Source organism: Panicum hallii, chromosome 6 (assembly GCF_002211085.1).
Source record: "Panicum hallii strain FIL2 chromosome 6, PHallii_v3.1, whole genome shotgun sequence".
Taxonomy (NCBI): Eukaryota; Viridiplantae; Streptophyta; class Magnoliopsida; order Poales; family Poaceae; genus Panicum; species Panicum hallii.
The window spans coordinates 35,868,531-35,885,750 of NC_038047.1; the positions used below are offsets into that span (position 1 = coordinate 35,868,531).

The 17,220-nt window shown below is 41.8% G+C and overlaps 2 protein-coding genes across 2 annotated transcripts; both read right to left on the reverse strand.

Annotated features, from left to right (window-relative positions):
- Nucleotides 1–162: 162 nt before the first annotated feature.
- LOC112897131 (ribosome biogenesis protein BOP1 homolog) lies at nt 163–10,677 on the reverse strand. Its single transcript, XM_025965337.1, has 17 exons — nt 10,452–10,677; nt 10,264–10,362; nt 9,993–10,147; nt 8,526–8,643; nt 8,002–8,103; nt 6,685–6,844; nt 6,451–6,559; nt 6,265–6,367; nt 6,022–6,172; nt 2,971–3,103; nt 2,781–2,887; nt 2,627–2,697; nt 2,483–2,543; nt 2,094–2,321; nt 1,910–1,994; nt 1,182–1,360; nt 163–741 (listed from the first exon to the last, which is right to left on the reverse strand). The coding sequence occupies exons 1-17, from the start codon at nt 10,548–10,550 to the stop codon at nt 656–658; spliced, it is 2,046 nt and encodes a 681-aa protein (XP_025821122.1). The 5' UTR covers nt 10,551–10,677; the 3' UTR covers nt 163–655.
- Nucleotides 10,678–16,200: 5,523 nt separating this feature from the next.
- LOC112896216 lies at nt 16,201–17,220 on the reverse strand. Its single transcript, XM_025964138.1, has 5 exons — nt 17,217–17,220; nt 17,026–17,135; nt 16,748–16,949; nt 16,598–16,684; nt 16,201–16,479 (listed from the first exon to the last, which is right to left on the reverse strand). The coding sequence occupies exons 2-5, from the start codon at nt 17,115–17,117 to the stop codon at nt 16,348–16,350; spliced, it is 513 nt and encodes a 170-aa protein (XP_025819923.1). The 5' UTR covers nt 17,118–17,135; nt 17,217–17,220; the 3' UTR covers nt 16,201–16,347.

Genomic DNA, 17,220 nt, shown 5'->3' on the forward strand with positions numbered 1-17,220 from the left:
TTTGAACATCACTTTCTACATGCACATAAACCTCCCGCTGGCACCATTTGCGCTCTGCTATTCGTTCTAGCTACATACAGAACACATCAGTTTGCAACTGCAGCAGCTACCATGTGACGACTGACTGATGAACGGCTGGGGGATAAATGATCTCAGCCTTGATAGGGCCTGGCGAACAGCGTCTAGCATTACAAGATTCATGGTAGAAAACTGCGGGATATCGGTTTTACATCTGCTAGCTACAGCTTTCACATAACGGAAGAATACAACGGCCTGCCCTAAGATCTGTGTGACAGCACCTAAATAGCTTCTGGAGCAGTTGAAGCTCCACACTAGGAAATTTTGCTGTCAAACCACTAGTATCGGTTTTGTTAAAGTTTGAAGTGTTGTTTTCGTATTCCTGATACACAGCTACAGGTGTCCGGATTCTCATTTGAATGTTTCTCTTCAAAACTAAGATCCTATACTCAACCAGTCAACTGAATCAAAACTGACAGACTGATGGCTTCGCACACATCAGCTGATCCAATTGCCACGTTATCCAAGCTTCTGTTAGGGGCTTGTTACCAGAATATAGCAATCATCACCATACCGAGCCCCAATGACAGGCTAGACATATGCCTGCCACAATCAGGAATGGCCCTTGCAGGAATGCTTAGTCGCAGTATAGTCGAATCACAGAGTCAGCACCAGCAGTGAACAACCAAGGTTGTTTCGGATGGAACTTGCAATCCAAAACCCCTGCAAACCCAGAATAGTGGTTAAATATTGCATTGAGAATTGAGATATCCGGGAGCAGCATAATGAACCTGTATCAAGGTGTAAATAAAAAAGCTAACAAAATATTTTTATTCCAAAACGAAAATCAAGTTATTGGTTTGTCATGCCATGAATATCATCTTCGCACTCAGCCCAGCATCTCCAAGAAAAACTAAGAGCACTAAATCAAATTAACATGGTCTAGTTTCTCTAGTAACAGATGCAACTATTTTAATCTAGCAGGGAGGCAACTATTTTAGTTATATATGTGTTTCCCAACAAGACAGAATGATACGCTAGCCTAATAGTTGGGTTTAAGACCAGCATCTAAAATACATGGATGAAGACAATTAAAAATCTATGCGAGTGAACAAAGATCTAGAAGAAAAGAGAGAAAAATATAGGACCAATGACATGCATACCTCTTCCATCCGAACTAGAATGGCCACGAAGAATTTCCAATGGTACAATAAGTGGGTTCTGATTAAGATCAGAATAGACCATTCCATGACATACATAGGCAGTACAATCCTCAGAGGATGAGGCAAAAAGAGGGTACTTTCGGTGAAAAGTAACATTGGTAATATCCTTTGAGTGGATCCTGAAATTTAGCAAATAAGTTACTGGTATATTAAAATGAAAAATAAGTAACGGAATTAAATGCAAAATTGGCAGACAGAACGGTGCAAATTTTATATCAAGAGAGATTACTTTGACCTTCATGATGCAGTGGACAATGCTGATGACAACTGTAAAAGTGCAAGCAGTAACCACACCAACCAGACAGCAAAGCATATGGCCCATGTTTTACAAATATTGCAACACATTTATCAAATATTAGGTCAGCGGAAAGTCCTTAAATAACGGTGGCCGAAGAAATTATGATCAGAACACATTAGAAAATGAGCAATCTAAACTTATTTAAAGGAAGAGGCACACATGAAAAATAAGCTTTTAAGATGCTCAATATTAATTTCCATTATTTCTCCAGGGAAAGACTTCCAGCATCCATACCAGTAGGATTGTTCATATACCATGCATAGAATTTAACAGCGCCTATAATGGTAACCTTGGCAATACATATAGAGAGCTTGAAAAATTACGTGTCTTCTATTTTCAAAGGGGCGTGAAATAAGAGAAGACCACATACTTTAGAGTCTTGTATGGTCTTGTAGATAGATCAGTATCAAACCAGCATAGTTTGCCATCTTTGCTTCCCACAATAACATTATCACCTGCACATAAGAAATGTGAAGTGATCACATCAGTTCGGAGCGACTCCTTAGAAGATTTCAAAATTCTTAAAATTACTATCAAGCTGACTTGTGACCTACCACCAGGATGAATTGAGATGGAGGAAATCTCACGGAGACCTGACTCCAGCTTCTTTACCAATTGTGCCTTCTGGAGATCATAAACCCGAACAAACTTCTTAGTAGCAACAAAGAACATCTTCTGACTTGGATGGAATGTTGCCGCAACAGGAAGGCCTGGCAGTTTACGGAAAGGATGGTGCGAGTGCTTTTTTGTGAGCTGATGCAGCAATACAGCTCTTGTATCGCGTACAAAGGAATTAAGGTGTACAAGGGGAATAAAATCACGGTGTGATAGACCCACAATATTTAATGTGGCCACGCAAGTGAACGTAACTAAAAGTTGAGAGATCTAAAACCAGAACAGATGGAAATAAAAAAAACAATAAGACATGATTCATAAAGGATATCACTTGGCACAACTGTGGTGAAGTAATCTCCCTTAAAATGCCAGTCCACATTTGACACAGCCTAAAGAAGAAACAAATTGGTAAGCAAGCAAAGCAAGTTATTAAGTTCAAAGGGAAAAAAAAGTTAAAATATGGGGACCAGACCTTATGATGAATCAAGGTGATTCCATCAAATTTTTCATGCTTCATCCACCTCACAGCTGGTTTCTTACCATCTGCAATATAATAATAGTATTTCAGATGACTGAAGAAGGCAGTAATACAATGGAACATTTTATTGGCTATCAATTTAACACACCAGTATCATCTTGAGGAGCCATTTCACAAATCTTCAGGAGCTCTTTTGCCCTCATTTGCACTTCTTCACAACCCACCTCAGCATTAATAAGTAGCAGATCATGTCCACTGCACCAAAAGAAAAAAATGAATGACAACAATACATAAAGCTTATAGACAGGAGCAATATGCTAGAACAGCAAAAGGCGTACACAATAGCAGCAAGAATAGGCCTGTCAGGTGACGGATTCCAGGCAATATGACGGACATCACCTCCGACATTCCAAACTTTAAGACAGCGACCAGTTTCAACCTCCCAAACACGAATTGTACCATCGCGAGAACCTTCAGAAAAGAGGCGATTGTAACTTAACATTATCATGCTCAAATTCATGAAATCTTCTAAAGTGGAAAAACCTGCTCATGTCAGTTAACCTTATATACCACAGGTTTACAATATTCCATGTGCAGTAAAACAGAACCCCAAAGTTTAAGGTCACCTTAGAGGTTGCAGCTGTTTCTCAAAAGCAATTTTGGTTTATTACTTTTTGCATATCATACTAATACAATTAATCCCCCATATAAGAATTATTTGACTTGATTAAGAACATATCTTGACCACAGGTTTGCTTAGCAGTTAGATTATGAGACTATTCACCTCCCTTCCCATGTGCATTCAGTAACATGCGTAACACTTCCACTCTTTTATATGCAAGGAAAAATGAGCTATACATTTCCCTACAATTTCTCCCATGCTGTTCATTCTGGTCATGGATGTTCTATGTCTCTTAGTAAGAAAGGCTTCTGAGGAGAAGCTTCTGCAACCCCTAGCCAGAAGAGCCCTGCAGCACCGAATCTCTCTATGCGGATGATGTGGTCATCTTTTTGAGGCCTACTGCAAGCGACATCAGCATCACCTTGGATATCTTGCAGCTTTTTGGGGAAGCATCTGGCCTTAAAACGAATGTCCAAAAAAGCAGTGTCCATCCCATACATTGTTTGGGGGAAGATAGAAAAATCCTGCGCACTCACCTCCCATGCCAGATTTCAGACTTTCCTTGCAAGTACCTTGGTGTACCTCTGTCCCCTCTCAAGCTGTCAAGTGCCCAGGTTCAACATATCATTGATCAAATTGCTGACAGACTCCCGGGGTTGAAAGCTGATCTCCTTACCAAAGCTGGTCGTTGCATCCTTGTACAAGTTGTCCTTCTATGATGGTCTATTTGTTGTTGGCCCTGGATCTCCCACCTCGAGCTCTCAAGGCCATTGATAAGATACGAAGGGGTTTTTTATGGAGAGGAAGGAAAGAGGTGAGGGGAGGTCACTATCTAATTGCTTGGCCTAAAGTTACTAGACCTTGGTTTTTGGGGGGATTGGGCATCTCCCATTTTCAGTTTCTAGGCTGGGCTTTGAGGATGAGATGGCTCTGGTTACAAAAAACGGAGCCTGATAAAGCATGGGCCTTCCTTCCTGTCAAGGCACAATCTCAGGTGAAGGCTTTCTTTGCTGTTGCCGTGGTGTCAGTAGTTGGAAATGGCAAGAACGTCCTATTTTGGACTGACAGATGGATGTCTGGTCAGAGTTTGGAACACACGTTAGCACACCTGTTCGGAATTGTAACTGCCAGGGGAAGGGGCAGAACAGTTGCTGATGCTATTGACAACAGGAGGTGGGTCTTGGACTTAAAAGGAGCTCTCACTGTGGATGTCATACTTGAATATCTACAACTTTGGGATCTCCTTGACGACTTTCAGCTGCAGCCAGATGTAGAGGACACACAAATATAGCACTTCTCTACCTCAGGTACCTTTTCTACAAAATCAGCATATGAAGCACTTTTCACTGGTGCCATACATTTCAACTCTTGGGAAAGAATTTGGCAAAGCTGGGCCCCCGGCAAATGCAAATTCTTCATGTGGACAGTGGCACATAAGAGGTGTTGGACAGCTGACAGACTCGCAAGGAAGGGACTTCGTCACCTGCCCACTTGCCCACTATGTGACCAAACTGATGAAACAATTGATCACCTGCTGGTCTCTTCTGTTTTTAGTCGACAAGTTTGGTTTGCTGTTCTAAATGATCTTGGCTTGCAAGCTCTAGCACCGCAAGTTGGGGACAGGTCATTTCAGGACTGGTGGGCCAATGCAAGCAACAGAGTTTCAGGTCATGTGCAAAAAGGGTTGAACTCCATCGTCATCCTAGGTTCCTGGTCCCTATGGAATCATCGTAATCGCTGTGTTTTTTATGGGATCACCCCTAGCTCGTCCAGCGTCATCAGGATTATTAAGGAAGAATTGCAGCAGTGGTCTATTGCAGGGGCTCGAGGAGTTTCCCATCTCCTCGCCCTAGCAGCAGCAGCAGCTCCAGCTACTTAGGAGTTCTGGTCTAGCCTCTTGTGGTCATGAATATCCTTTTTGTAAGAGTCCCTTAGCTTGTCCTTAGGGTGGGTTGCAGACCCTTCATATCTGTAACACTTCGGGGATCTATTCCCCTCTTTCTTCTTAATATATTGATGCGCAGTTCTCCTGCGCGTTTGAGAAAAAAATTTCCCTACAATTCCAAGCTAACCAAAAATCTAGATTTTCTTAAAGAAAGGACTATCACTTTTTGCAAAATCAATTCCAAGATATAGTTACTGCTACTAGAAGGGCAGACCTGGCGCGCTAGTAGACTCTCCACTTGTGGCCTGGAGGTCCTGCGTTCGAACCAGCCTCTTTGCAGAATTTTAAGAGAATTTTTCAACGGTAAGGCTGTCTAGGAATTCCCTTACCCAGAACCCACCTTGTGTCGGAGCTTTCAGCACTGGATACACCCTTTTTTATATAGTTAGGGCCAGTTTGGTAGAGCTCACAAGAATCACTTCAGCTCTAGCTCCCAATTCTCTGATAGAGTGAGTCTGGTGGGGAGCAGATGAGAAGTGATTCTGGTGTAGAATGAAAGGGGAGCGGGTGTTTTTTAGCTCCCACCTCGCAGTGTAAATGGAGAAGTGATTCTTGTGAGCTCCCCCACCAGAATCAAGTTGTCTTAACCATTTGGTATAGCTTCATAGAATCCACTCTGAAGAAGCTGGGAGCGGAGCTCTACCAAACAGGGCCTTAGTGCTACTATTTTTAAGCAATAAATTACAATGTATCAAAAACCGACTATGTGAATACAACATCAGAGTTCTTTTCGCATTAGTTATTATCAGTCTATTTGTGTATCAAATTGTTCTGTGCATGTATATTCAGATAAATACAGAAAATAATATCATTAGCACATACCAGATGCAAGCCACTGCCCTGTTGTTTCAACTGAAATGGACGTCACAGGACTCGTATGGCCCTTGAACTCAAGGTAACAAGTTTTCGGGTATGGCCTCAAATCCTTTTTACTTGGTAACTTGGGCTTGAGTGACTCGGGGTCAATATTTATCTGTGGTACATCAAATGATTGGCACAAATTAGAGACAAATATTGTCTTTAAAAGCAACAAATGGTACCGAAATAATGTAGGGCTGAACTTACACGCTTTTTGCGGGTTCTGGGGCATAGATAAAGATCTAGACACCGATCAAAACCTTCCCTTAGTGCCTTCTCATATGCAGGTACACTTCGAAGGGACTCAAATCTGGTGAAGTGCGGACTTAAAAGTCAAAATCCTGACCATACAAGTCAATGGAGAATGAAAAGGAAGAATGATAGACATGGTACCGTTTCGGAATGAACTTTGGACGATCCTCCTCATACATAAGCTGGTATGAATCTATTTCCTCTTGTGTTGGAATGTATTCAACGGAAGGATTATATGACTCTTCATGACCTGAATACCCATGAAGAATCAATAGAAATTTATTGAGTATAAGTACCACTAAGTGAAAACATGTTTCAACAAGTTCCGAAAGATTATTATAGAAGCTACTAATGCTGAAAAAGGAATGACAATACCTGGTAAATTAGGTTTAGGAGCGGGAATGTAGCTCAAGCCTTGCCGCTTATTGTCTGCTGTATCAGTTTCATCTCCCCATAAAAGATATAAGTTAGATTCCTCCTTTGGCTTGTCCAATTTTATCCATCCATTACGAATGGCTCTCACAAGTTTAACAACCTGCCACCAGAACGCATGAGCTCAAAGGTAAGACTGAGCGGTGATGCACATAACTTAAAACACAATACAATCACAGAGCAGTTTGACAGAGAAGATCCAAAGCAGGCCTTGTGGTTACTGACACTATTATGCAAGATCCACATCAAAAGATTTTTTCCTGATCAAACAATAAAGAAGCTCCGCAACAGAATAACAGTAAGTTATGTAAGTTCCAAATTCACTAGTGAATGCACAACTCAGTTACAAAACTAGTGAATGCATAGCTCAGTCACAATCTAGTACTGTTCCTAAATATGTGGTATGATGAGAGGCCTTTGTGGGCTGGCGCATGTGCCATGTGCAGAGGAATTGGACAGTACTGTACCCGTAGTAACATGCCCAAAATGAATCGATCTTAACTCTAAACAATTAAGTTACAATTGTTAATATTAGAAAGATAAGCTTACAATTAAGTGATAAACAATGAAACAATCTAGTTCCACCCTCCCCAGCCATCCATATCATGGGTCATCTCTCATCCATATTCTATCTCATTCCTAGCAGCCACCAGAACCTGGCAGCCCTTTTGGTGGTGTTTATCCCGTTATGATCCAACAATCAATAGAATGATATCTAGTAGCAAGCATCCTACTTGCCTGGGCAACCAAATCTCCCAAGTGAGGGAAGTGATGGCATGTGCAGCTACATTCTTTCAAATGTTTTTTCATGTAATTCTATGCTATTAATAGACTTGGGACTGCCTGTGCAGGTGACTTGACATGCGGATTACCCCATAATCAGTGCGGCATTACAAGACCACCACCAAGTTTGTAGCCACTGCCTAGGTGACTTTTATTTTATATTAGCTAGACGCAAAATTTTAAACACTCTAATTATGACATGAAATGAAGTAGTACACTGAGTTCAGAAAAAAAAGGGCAGATATAGCTAATCATAAAAAATGAATTGAATGTTTAACTCATGACTATTCATTAGGTCAATGCATAAACACTGCTCAATGGGATACATTATTTAAATGAACCAGTATATAGAGTCTTGAAAGAAAACAGTAATAAGACATTCATAATCCAAGCAGTCAGATCTTTTGAAAAAGAAATTGAAAACAAATAAAGAGAATGGTCCAAAATTACAGGAGATAGATGAAATGGACTATGTACCTTCTTCTGCTCCCACTTTGAAGGCACAAAGCGCCTCTTTGGTTCAGGGGCACTAGAAAGTGGATGGCCTTTATCCTCATATTCAAACCAATCGACATAATCCTAGAATAAAAGTTAATCAGTATGCTGCATCCATGCACTATAAACATATGGAGAAAAAAAAACTCATTTAAATGCAAAAGAGCAATCCATTTGCATGAATTCTGGATAGCATTCATTGGCTCCATGCATAAAAATTCAAAACTATGGAAGTATATATCAGTAAAGGTTATTATCAGTGAAACTAGGTCATAAACAGACCATATATTAGCAAGGAATAAGCAAGCATTACACATTGCACTTGAACTAATGACAGAATGAGATCTCGTATAAAAGTTTTAATAAAACAACTCATGCAGGTGTCCGGTACTCCAGTCATCCACAAAAATAATACTAGGCTGTTCCGCCTTTGGATGATCATATACTTAACATTTAAACTTGGCACATTGAGCAAATATATAATAAATTGGGATTGTAGTACATACTGGATATGGATCAACATTCGCATGTGGAGTCTTTCCCTTTAACAATCTACTAATTATCTTAGCCTCTTCCTTTGTAATCTGAACCTCCTCGTCATTATACTCATCATAGATCTTCCTCCTACATTTGGTGATGAAGAAAAGAAATTATAAGATTAAATTACATGAGCAAGAAAAATTATACCGAATGCAAGGTTGCAACAACCAAATGGTACAAGGTGTAAGGATGAAGAATTCGTATCCAAGGTAAACAATCAGATGCATCTGCTAACTGGCACAGGGATATCCAAATTTTCCATATTTGATTTGAATAATCATGGTTCTCAGAGGTTCATGCATATTCCAAAAGAAACCTAGAGGTGTAGGCTGGACACTGAATCAAAATGATTGTCAATCCCTTGTTCAATGCATGTCCTTAGAAAAACTATAGATGTGGAGAAATGTCAGGCAGATAGATTAAACCAAAATGATTTTCAAGAACTTTATCATTCCATGTCCTGTTGTAAGATCTAGAGATGTACATAAATGTCATGTGACTAAGCCTTCTTTACAGCAATTGAAAGCTGAATTTTTCATATCAGGATGAAGTGATTTAACTGTTTACATCAACATTCTTAGTGGTAATAACCAAAATGCTAAGGGCCAATCCATAAGCAGGATGAGCCTACAAACATGTAGCAATTCTATTACTTTCATCCTCGCTTCACCAGAAATAAGTCTGGGGTAACAAGGATTAGCGCAAAAATATCATACAGGCCATTGTTGGGTAGGGTGATAATTCAAGAACAGAATATATGATAGATGTGAGATGTCAGCATATCAAGCAAGCCCAGATGAAACTAGCACAAGTTATTAACCCCACAATTACAATTGATTTGCTGAAATCGGTTGTGGATATAAGAAGGCCCGCTTCAATGTCAGAAATCTCCCAAAAAGACACAAGTTTCAGCAGAAACTGTTAACCCTAACATGCTAAAAACACGGGAGAAATTAGCTCAGAGACACCTCTAAAGATGTGTAAATTGGAAAATAGCTTCCAATGCCAACTTGATAAGTTCCAGGGCAACTTTTTTGTGCTATGCTGATGTTATTTTTCAGCTTACAAAATTTCTGTAGGGTTGGTTACCAACCACCGAGCAAATCATCCCAAGTAACGAATATATTGCATTAAAACATGTGTCGTTGGTAGGGATGCAAGTTATATATATTTTGGATCATTGGGTCGGCCCAAAATGTTGGTAAAATGAACTAGAATGGTATTCTGCGTAAATAATTTAGGAGGAGAAATGAACTAGAGTGGCATGCTATCGTAATTAATTAGCTGACCCAAAAAACACTATTGGGTACCCACTTGCATCCTCAGTCGTTGGCTTGGGGCAATTCTCAAAGCTTAAACATTAATCCATTCAATAGTGGTCAAAATTGATGACAGCTGATTAAGTGTCTGCAACACAGCAGTTCAAGACTTACCAATTCTTGGCATCGTCCGCGTTTTTGAGGTAGACTTCAATTCGCCCCTCCCTATCGCGCTTCTTGATCTTCCTCCCGTCGATGTCATACCCGATGTGCTCCTCGTCCTTGTACCACTCCAGAGGCACGTCCCCCACGGTGTTCCTTGGCGCCACCTGCAAACAACAGCAGCAACATTTAAAATCCTTATACTCAAGCAATACAGAGCAACAAAACAGTCTGCGAATCAGCAGCTTAAGCAACGCAAACACTAAGAACGCGAATGCTTCACCTCATCCTCCGAAGAGTCGCTCTCTTCCGCTGCCGCTGCCTCGTCGGAATCGGAGCCGGAGCCGGAGCCGGAGCCGGAGCCCTCGAAAGACAGCGATTCCTGCATCCCACACAAAACCCCCAAAACCTGTTCAAAAATAGAACGGCGAAAAAAAAATCGAGGGACAAAGGCAAAAAAACCTCTCCCACCTCGTCGTCGTCCTCCGACCAGCCGCCGTCGCTCCACGAAGAATCTTCGGCGGAGAGGCCGTCGCCCTCAAGCTCGTGTTCCCCGTCGCTGTGGCCCATTTTCGGCGCCGGAAGGCTTGGCGTGCTGTGTCCGCTTGGGAGAGGAGGCGGGCGGCGGAGGTGGAAGCGGGGGTTAGGGTTTTAGGACGGCAGAAGGGGATTGGCGGCGATGCTAACCGGTGGAGCGGGGAACCGGTGGGTAGATGGGCCGGGCCTCGGATAAAAGCAAACAGTTTGCCAGCCCTTGGTGGTCGTGGGCCTGCAACGGCGAGCGTCAGTTTGAAAATTTTGAAGAAACACCAATCCAATGTTGGAGAATATGTAATTTTTGCAACAAATTCAAATGATAGCCATGACACCATGTAGTTAAAGCTCAAACGTAGCGCAGGTTATTGCATTTACGATTAACTATTTTTTTAGTCACATACAAGACAGACGTCAATTTTGAAAAAGAATGGATTCGATCTTAAGGTAATCAAAAAAGAAAGAATACATGATGCAAGTGGTTCTCTCTTCGATCTTAAAATACACGGGCCCAATCTCTCAATAGTGCTACTAAGGGTGTGTTCGTTTCACCCCTCTAAAACCTGAAACATCTAAACTTTAGAGGTCCGGCACCGAACAGCGCTCTATTTCGGCCTCTAATAAGACTGCGATTCTTTAGAGTGAGGGAACACTCTAAAATTTTTAGAGGGCTCTAATCGGAAACGAACACACCCTAAGAGTGAAATGTGCATCATGTGTTTGTTCCTGCGTGCATATCTTGTCTTATGTGTTGTTCACCTGAACAGTTGTCTATCCCGTTTAAACGCTACACGGTGATCAGCTGTTTCCGTTTAGTAAGCCGTTTGGCCATGTTTAATCGGCGGTTTAATATGTTTCATTTGTAATTTTCTTTGGTTATTGGCTAAATCATAGATGATTGTTTTCTTGGCGTTTAGAATTTAAGGCGAATACCAGATTCAAGATGGCCGAGCGTCATATTAGCTAGATGACCTGATCCTTACGAGCTCCAAGTTAGCTACTTTAAAAATTTCCTCGATGAGCCTGACAAAGCTTCTGTAATCTGTACAAATGAGAGCAAGTGTCGTGTGGAAGCTCGCAGGTACGACTTGGAGGAAGACAGGAAAAAGTCTTGCTCTGTGATGTCATTGCCAAGCGCCCTAAACGTGACGTGTTCCCGGTCCCCTGCTGGCGGAACATGCCGGTGCACGCTTGGCGCCCCGCACGACTGGCGCATGGCGGAACAGGTGGACCGACCAGGCCATGGTCTCCGCGGGTTAACATAAATACCTGGCCGACCGACCGCACCAGGCCTGAAGTTAAAGCGACAAGCCTGATAGCAACTCGAAAAGATGGAAGCCTAACGTTAAGTTAGAACCGTACAATTTAACACCGTTAGTCATTATCAATACGATGGAAGCTAATACGCGCTCGTTCGAGAGCGTGCCGCATGTTAATTTATATCTAAAGATATGAACAACTGACACGTCGTTCGCCAAAAATAATATCAAATCCAGCAGTTCCGGTACGTGCTCCACCATATGTCAAAGATCAGGCATACACGTATCGTTTACAATCACATGTATTTGACGAGAACCATAAAAAGTAATTTTAAGCATTTCAAAGATTCGACAATTAAATATTACAAATTTAACATAAGAGAGTTCAAATCTAAAATTAAAAGGTCCACAACATCTTACAAGTCTTGGGCTCACGAGTCCTGGGCTCATGAATAGCATTAAAAGAGAGATATGATGTTTAACATATTCTGCCAAAAGAAACGACTACGTAGTAGATAATTTGATAAAAGAGTGATAAAATAATAGCGTTTTTCTCAAGAACACCATCGAGACCACAACGATCTACTCCTCCCTCGCACCGGGATCGGCGGAGTAGAAGTGGCTAAACACAACTACCGGCTCACCTACAACTTAGTTTAAAAAGCAATATGAGTACAAAAGGTACTCACAAGACTTACGTAATTTAATAACCAAGAAGTATGCAATGAGGGCTCAACAAGATAAAGGCTTTAGGATTAAGTAAGTTTGCATAGGCATGAGCTCTCTAATCCACCATCTATCTCTCTAGAAATTTAATTATTTTGTCCAACCCACATCATAATTTTAGTTGCTTAAATGAAATAAACAATTAAAATAGCATAAGATGACATGATCCATAACCAAGCATAAACGATACTTCTACGAAGAGTTTACGGGACAAAGAGCTTGCTCATAACCGAGAGCGCAGCAATTCGAATTGATCATTTAACCTTGCAAGGTGTACTTCGCTACCCACACGACACAAGAACCATGCGGCTCACCCAACTGATCACGTTGGGTAAGGGAGTACTCGCTTCAACCTTTTCCAACAAGTCTTAACCGTTGAAAATCACGCCTAGCTTACGCGGAGAGTCACCTAGGTCCACCAGGGACACCTCTAGGCCCCTCGGCCACGCATCTAGGACCGTGCTTTAATGATTAAAACAAAGAAGGTATTAGACTCATCCATACCATGATTGAATATGTGATAGTATGTTAAGTTCCTCAAATCCGAGGTCATCTATGGACGGTCCTTAATCGGTCCAAGCGGACTATGCCTCCGAGACTCCTTTCTCCATGTCCTACCATTCCGCCCGAACTACGAAACCATATTTCTATCATAACCATAACTGAACGAGTGTGATCAAGGATAACCAAATTTGCTAAGTGAGTGTAGTGTAACACTAACCATTATTCCTTCCAAGTTATAATAATACTCTAATCATGGCTAAGCATCTAATCAATTAAGTAGTTACTAACGGATATGGATATATAAAACAAGGATGGTAAATGCAAGAAAGTAGGATCAATAATACAATAGATAAATATAAATACATAACTATAAATACTAAAGTGAGATAACTAAATTAAATCAATTTAGGCGGTAGAGAAAACATACTTAGCTGCTTGCCTTGGTTATCTTCGGGCTCAACCACAAACTCTACGCCAGGCTCAACGATCTTGGTGGGCTCAACGGGCTCGTTCTTCGACCTTTCGGTCATTAAAATGCATGAATGAGTATATGCATTAGTACGATGTCATAATTTGTGCATGAGATGATATGAAACGAAGAATGAATGGCACATCAAGAAATGATACACCAACATAAGCATAAACAATACCACTCAAGCATTTCCACTAGACTAGCCATGAAAAAGCATTAAGCAAGTATATAAAAAGAAAATCATACAACAAACACAAATTATGAATTAATTTAAGCTTTAAGCATACAAAGTACATCACTAAGAAATCATGAAAGTTGGATTTGCAGCAAAATCAATTTTATATGAGCGTGACAATTTTCAGCTACTCCAAACAAGTTAAATCTTAAAAGATAAGTAAATCATTTCCAAAAATTTTCATAAAATTACCCGAGGATCTAGAAATGAAAACAAGGATAAGAAAAGTGGTTTTGCCATATTATCATTTTTCAATAGAGAGATATGCAATAAGCAAGCTTACAGGCAGCAAACAAGAAATCAATCCAAAACCCTATTAAACAGGTGAGTTCTGGGACAAAAAGTTACACCACGAGAAAGAGAATTTAACAAGGATTCTAGCAAAATTAAGTTTGGTATTTTTAGAGCAGTATAGAATTTACTAAGCAATTAACTTACTTTCTCAAAGTTAAAGCATAACCAATTTTCTGTAACAGCAACATGCAAAACAATATTTTTACAAAGTAGATCTGGACTAGAGAAACACAATAAAATAATTTTTGCAATTTTAGGAGGCCTACATAAATTTATACAGATTTTACAACATTTCAGATCTACAAAACTACACACAAACATTCAAAACTGCTAGATCCACACGGTCAACACCACCCCTAGGCGCCAACAGGTGGGCCTAGGGGGGTCAGCCCAGGCCGGCCGGGTCAAGGCTGACTTCCGGCCTTGACCCGCGGCTACGACGCGGCCAGCGCACTCACGGTCGCGCACGCAGCGCGACGCCGTGGCGGCCGGCAGGGAAGCGGCCGAGGCGAGCAAGGCAGGGCTGGGGAGCGCGCACACGGGAGTGTGGGCGCGGCGGGGAGGCTCACCCGCCGTGTCGATGGGTGGGACGGCGCAGCGAGTGGCGGCACGACGAGGAGCGGTGGGGGCGGACGGAGGAGCTCGTCGGGAAGCCTGCGAGAGGAGGGAAAAGAGGAGGTTAGGGGCGGAATGGGTCGCAGGGGAGGCAAGGAAGCTTCGGATGCGAGGAATTGCGGCGGAGCTCACTATGGGCGATGAATTTGGGGTGCTGGAGTGGGGGAAGAAGAGGAGGAAGCAGCAGCAATGGAGGCAGAAGGGAAAAAGAAAGGGGCTAGGGTTTCGGGGCCGGCGGTTTGGGCTTAAAAAGAGGGGGAGGGCGAGCGCGAGGCGAGCAGCCGGCGGTGCCTTGGCTTCCGCGCGCCAACGGGCGCATGACGCCATGGCGCTGCCACCCCTGCCACCCAACCGGCGTGCGAGCAGGTGCGAGGAAGGTGGGGGGCGCCACTGACATGTGGGGCCCGCTGACAGGTGGGCTCTTGGGAGAAGGATGATGAATTCAAGTGTCGGATCAATTTCAAAATTGAAAAACTGCTACTTCCCGCAATCCAAAAATTATCAAATTTTTCCCGGAGCTAGATAAAAACACTACAAATATAACTCAACAAGAAACACTCAAAAAGTTTTTGTGGATTGGTCGCAGTATAAAGAACAAATTGGCTGTTTTTGAGTTTTCTGAGAATTTTGTGGCTCAAGTCAATGGTTATAAAATTGAGAAAAAATATTTTTAATTCACCATTTTATATCTAGTATTTGAATCAAATATTTGGAGGCATATTTGCAAAGAAAAAAAATGAATTTCCTTAACAATCATTCATTTGCACAAGCAAAAACAATTCCAAACACATGTCATCACATGCACATGATGGGATGTTATGCACTAATGATGCTCATAATGCTATTATTTAAATGTTAATCATGATTATCAAGTTTGGGTCGTGACACCTAAGGTTGTGGAAAAGAGTGCCAACTCTACGTATTCATACACACAAACGAGGACACACACACGGTACCATGTCGTCCATCAAGTCAAGCACAATAATCAGTAGGATCTTCTATCTCTCGCTTACTTCGACTCAAAGGTACAGACAAGGATCAGGTGTCCCCTTGTTAGTGTAATGCAACAACTGAGTGCACGATCTGGACGGTCCATTTTGAAATGCAACAGTCACATTCACCGCTACCACTACAGGAAAAACCGCAACTTCCGACGGCTAAACCGTCGGAAGTTAGCGCTAAACCGTCGGAAGTTACTTAACTTCCGACGGTTTAGAGCTAAGCCATCGGAAGTCTGTTGGACGGCTGTAAGGCGTCGGAAATTTTAAACTTCCGACGGCTTAGAACAAAACCGTCGGAAGTTTCTCAAACTTCCGACGGCCCGTGAAACCGTCGGAAATTAGCCTGGCAAACGGCAGCTTACGTCCGTTTGTTAACTTCCGACGGTTTGCCTGGCCGTCGGAAGTTTGAGACGTCTAACTTCCGACGGTTTTGTTCTAAGCCGTCGGAAGTTAAGGTCACCCAGCAAACAGAGCAATTTAGAGCCCCAAAAGCAACCACAAGCATTATATACAATCAAATTTCATCCACAATTATAATTCACCATCCACAATTATAATTCACGATCAGAAATTGCATGCAAGTACACAATTCATATATCCACATACGTAAACTTCAGAGGTTCATAATTAAAGTTCAAAAACTTCATACAAGTTCGATGAAATTTGGCCGCCTCCATCACCTGGTTCATACAACTTCATACAAATTCATAGAACAACAATGTTTCACTTAAGTTTGGTCGTCTCCATCACCTGGTTGAACTGATCCGCCACTTCCAATGAATTGATCCGCCCAATTCGATGTTGGATGAACGTGTGAGTCTCCCGGTGCCGCAAGGTTAGGTGGTGGGGTGTGAAAAGGCTATAAAAGATAAATGGACAAGATTAGTTTGAAAGATAACTAATTGGATAATATTTATTTAGAGTGACCATATTTTGCAATGACTATGAACTAACATTTGAATCATTGACTATCATACCTGAGGTGAAGCTGATGGCCAACCAGCCTGTGCAAAAGGTGGAGGTACCAGTGGTGGCACTTGTATATTCTGTTGGCTCGCTATTTGCTGAAAGATCAAATTTGTCAGCAAGAATGTAACTTAACCTAAGTTTTAACAATTAAGATTTACCTGCAGTATTGCATTCTGTTGTGCAAGTTGAGCTTGGAACCACTGCTGCTGTAGCTCCTGTTGTCTTACTCTTTCACGCAGCCTTACAACCTCCGCGCTGTCGTCGCCACTACTTGTGCTGCGACTTGCTGACCGCGACGATCCCGCTCTTTGACGCGACGGCACCTGACTCGAGTCAATGACTTTTTCAAATAATGGATACCTACAAATAGATTGAAATTTAGATATACCAGACTTGCTGAAAGATCAAATTAGATTGAAATTTAAAGAAATCTAACCGGCCATGAGGTTTTCCACCACTACTGTAAACGGCCTCAGGATCAATAGGCGCGTTTCTCCAATCATAACCCTCTCCATGGCGAGCAATCATTTGGTCACCATATGCCGCCTTCAAATAACAAAATCACACAGTTATATAAGATTGTTTCATGACAACTCGATAGTGCTAATTTTGTAAAATTAGATATACCAGA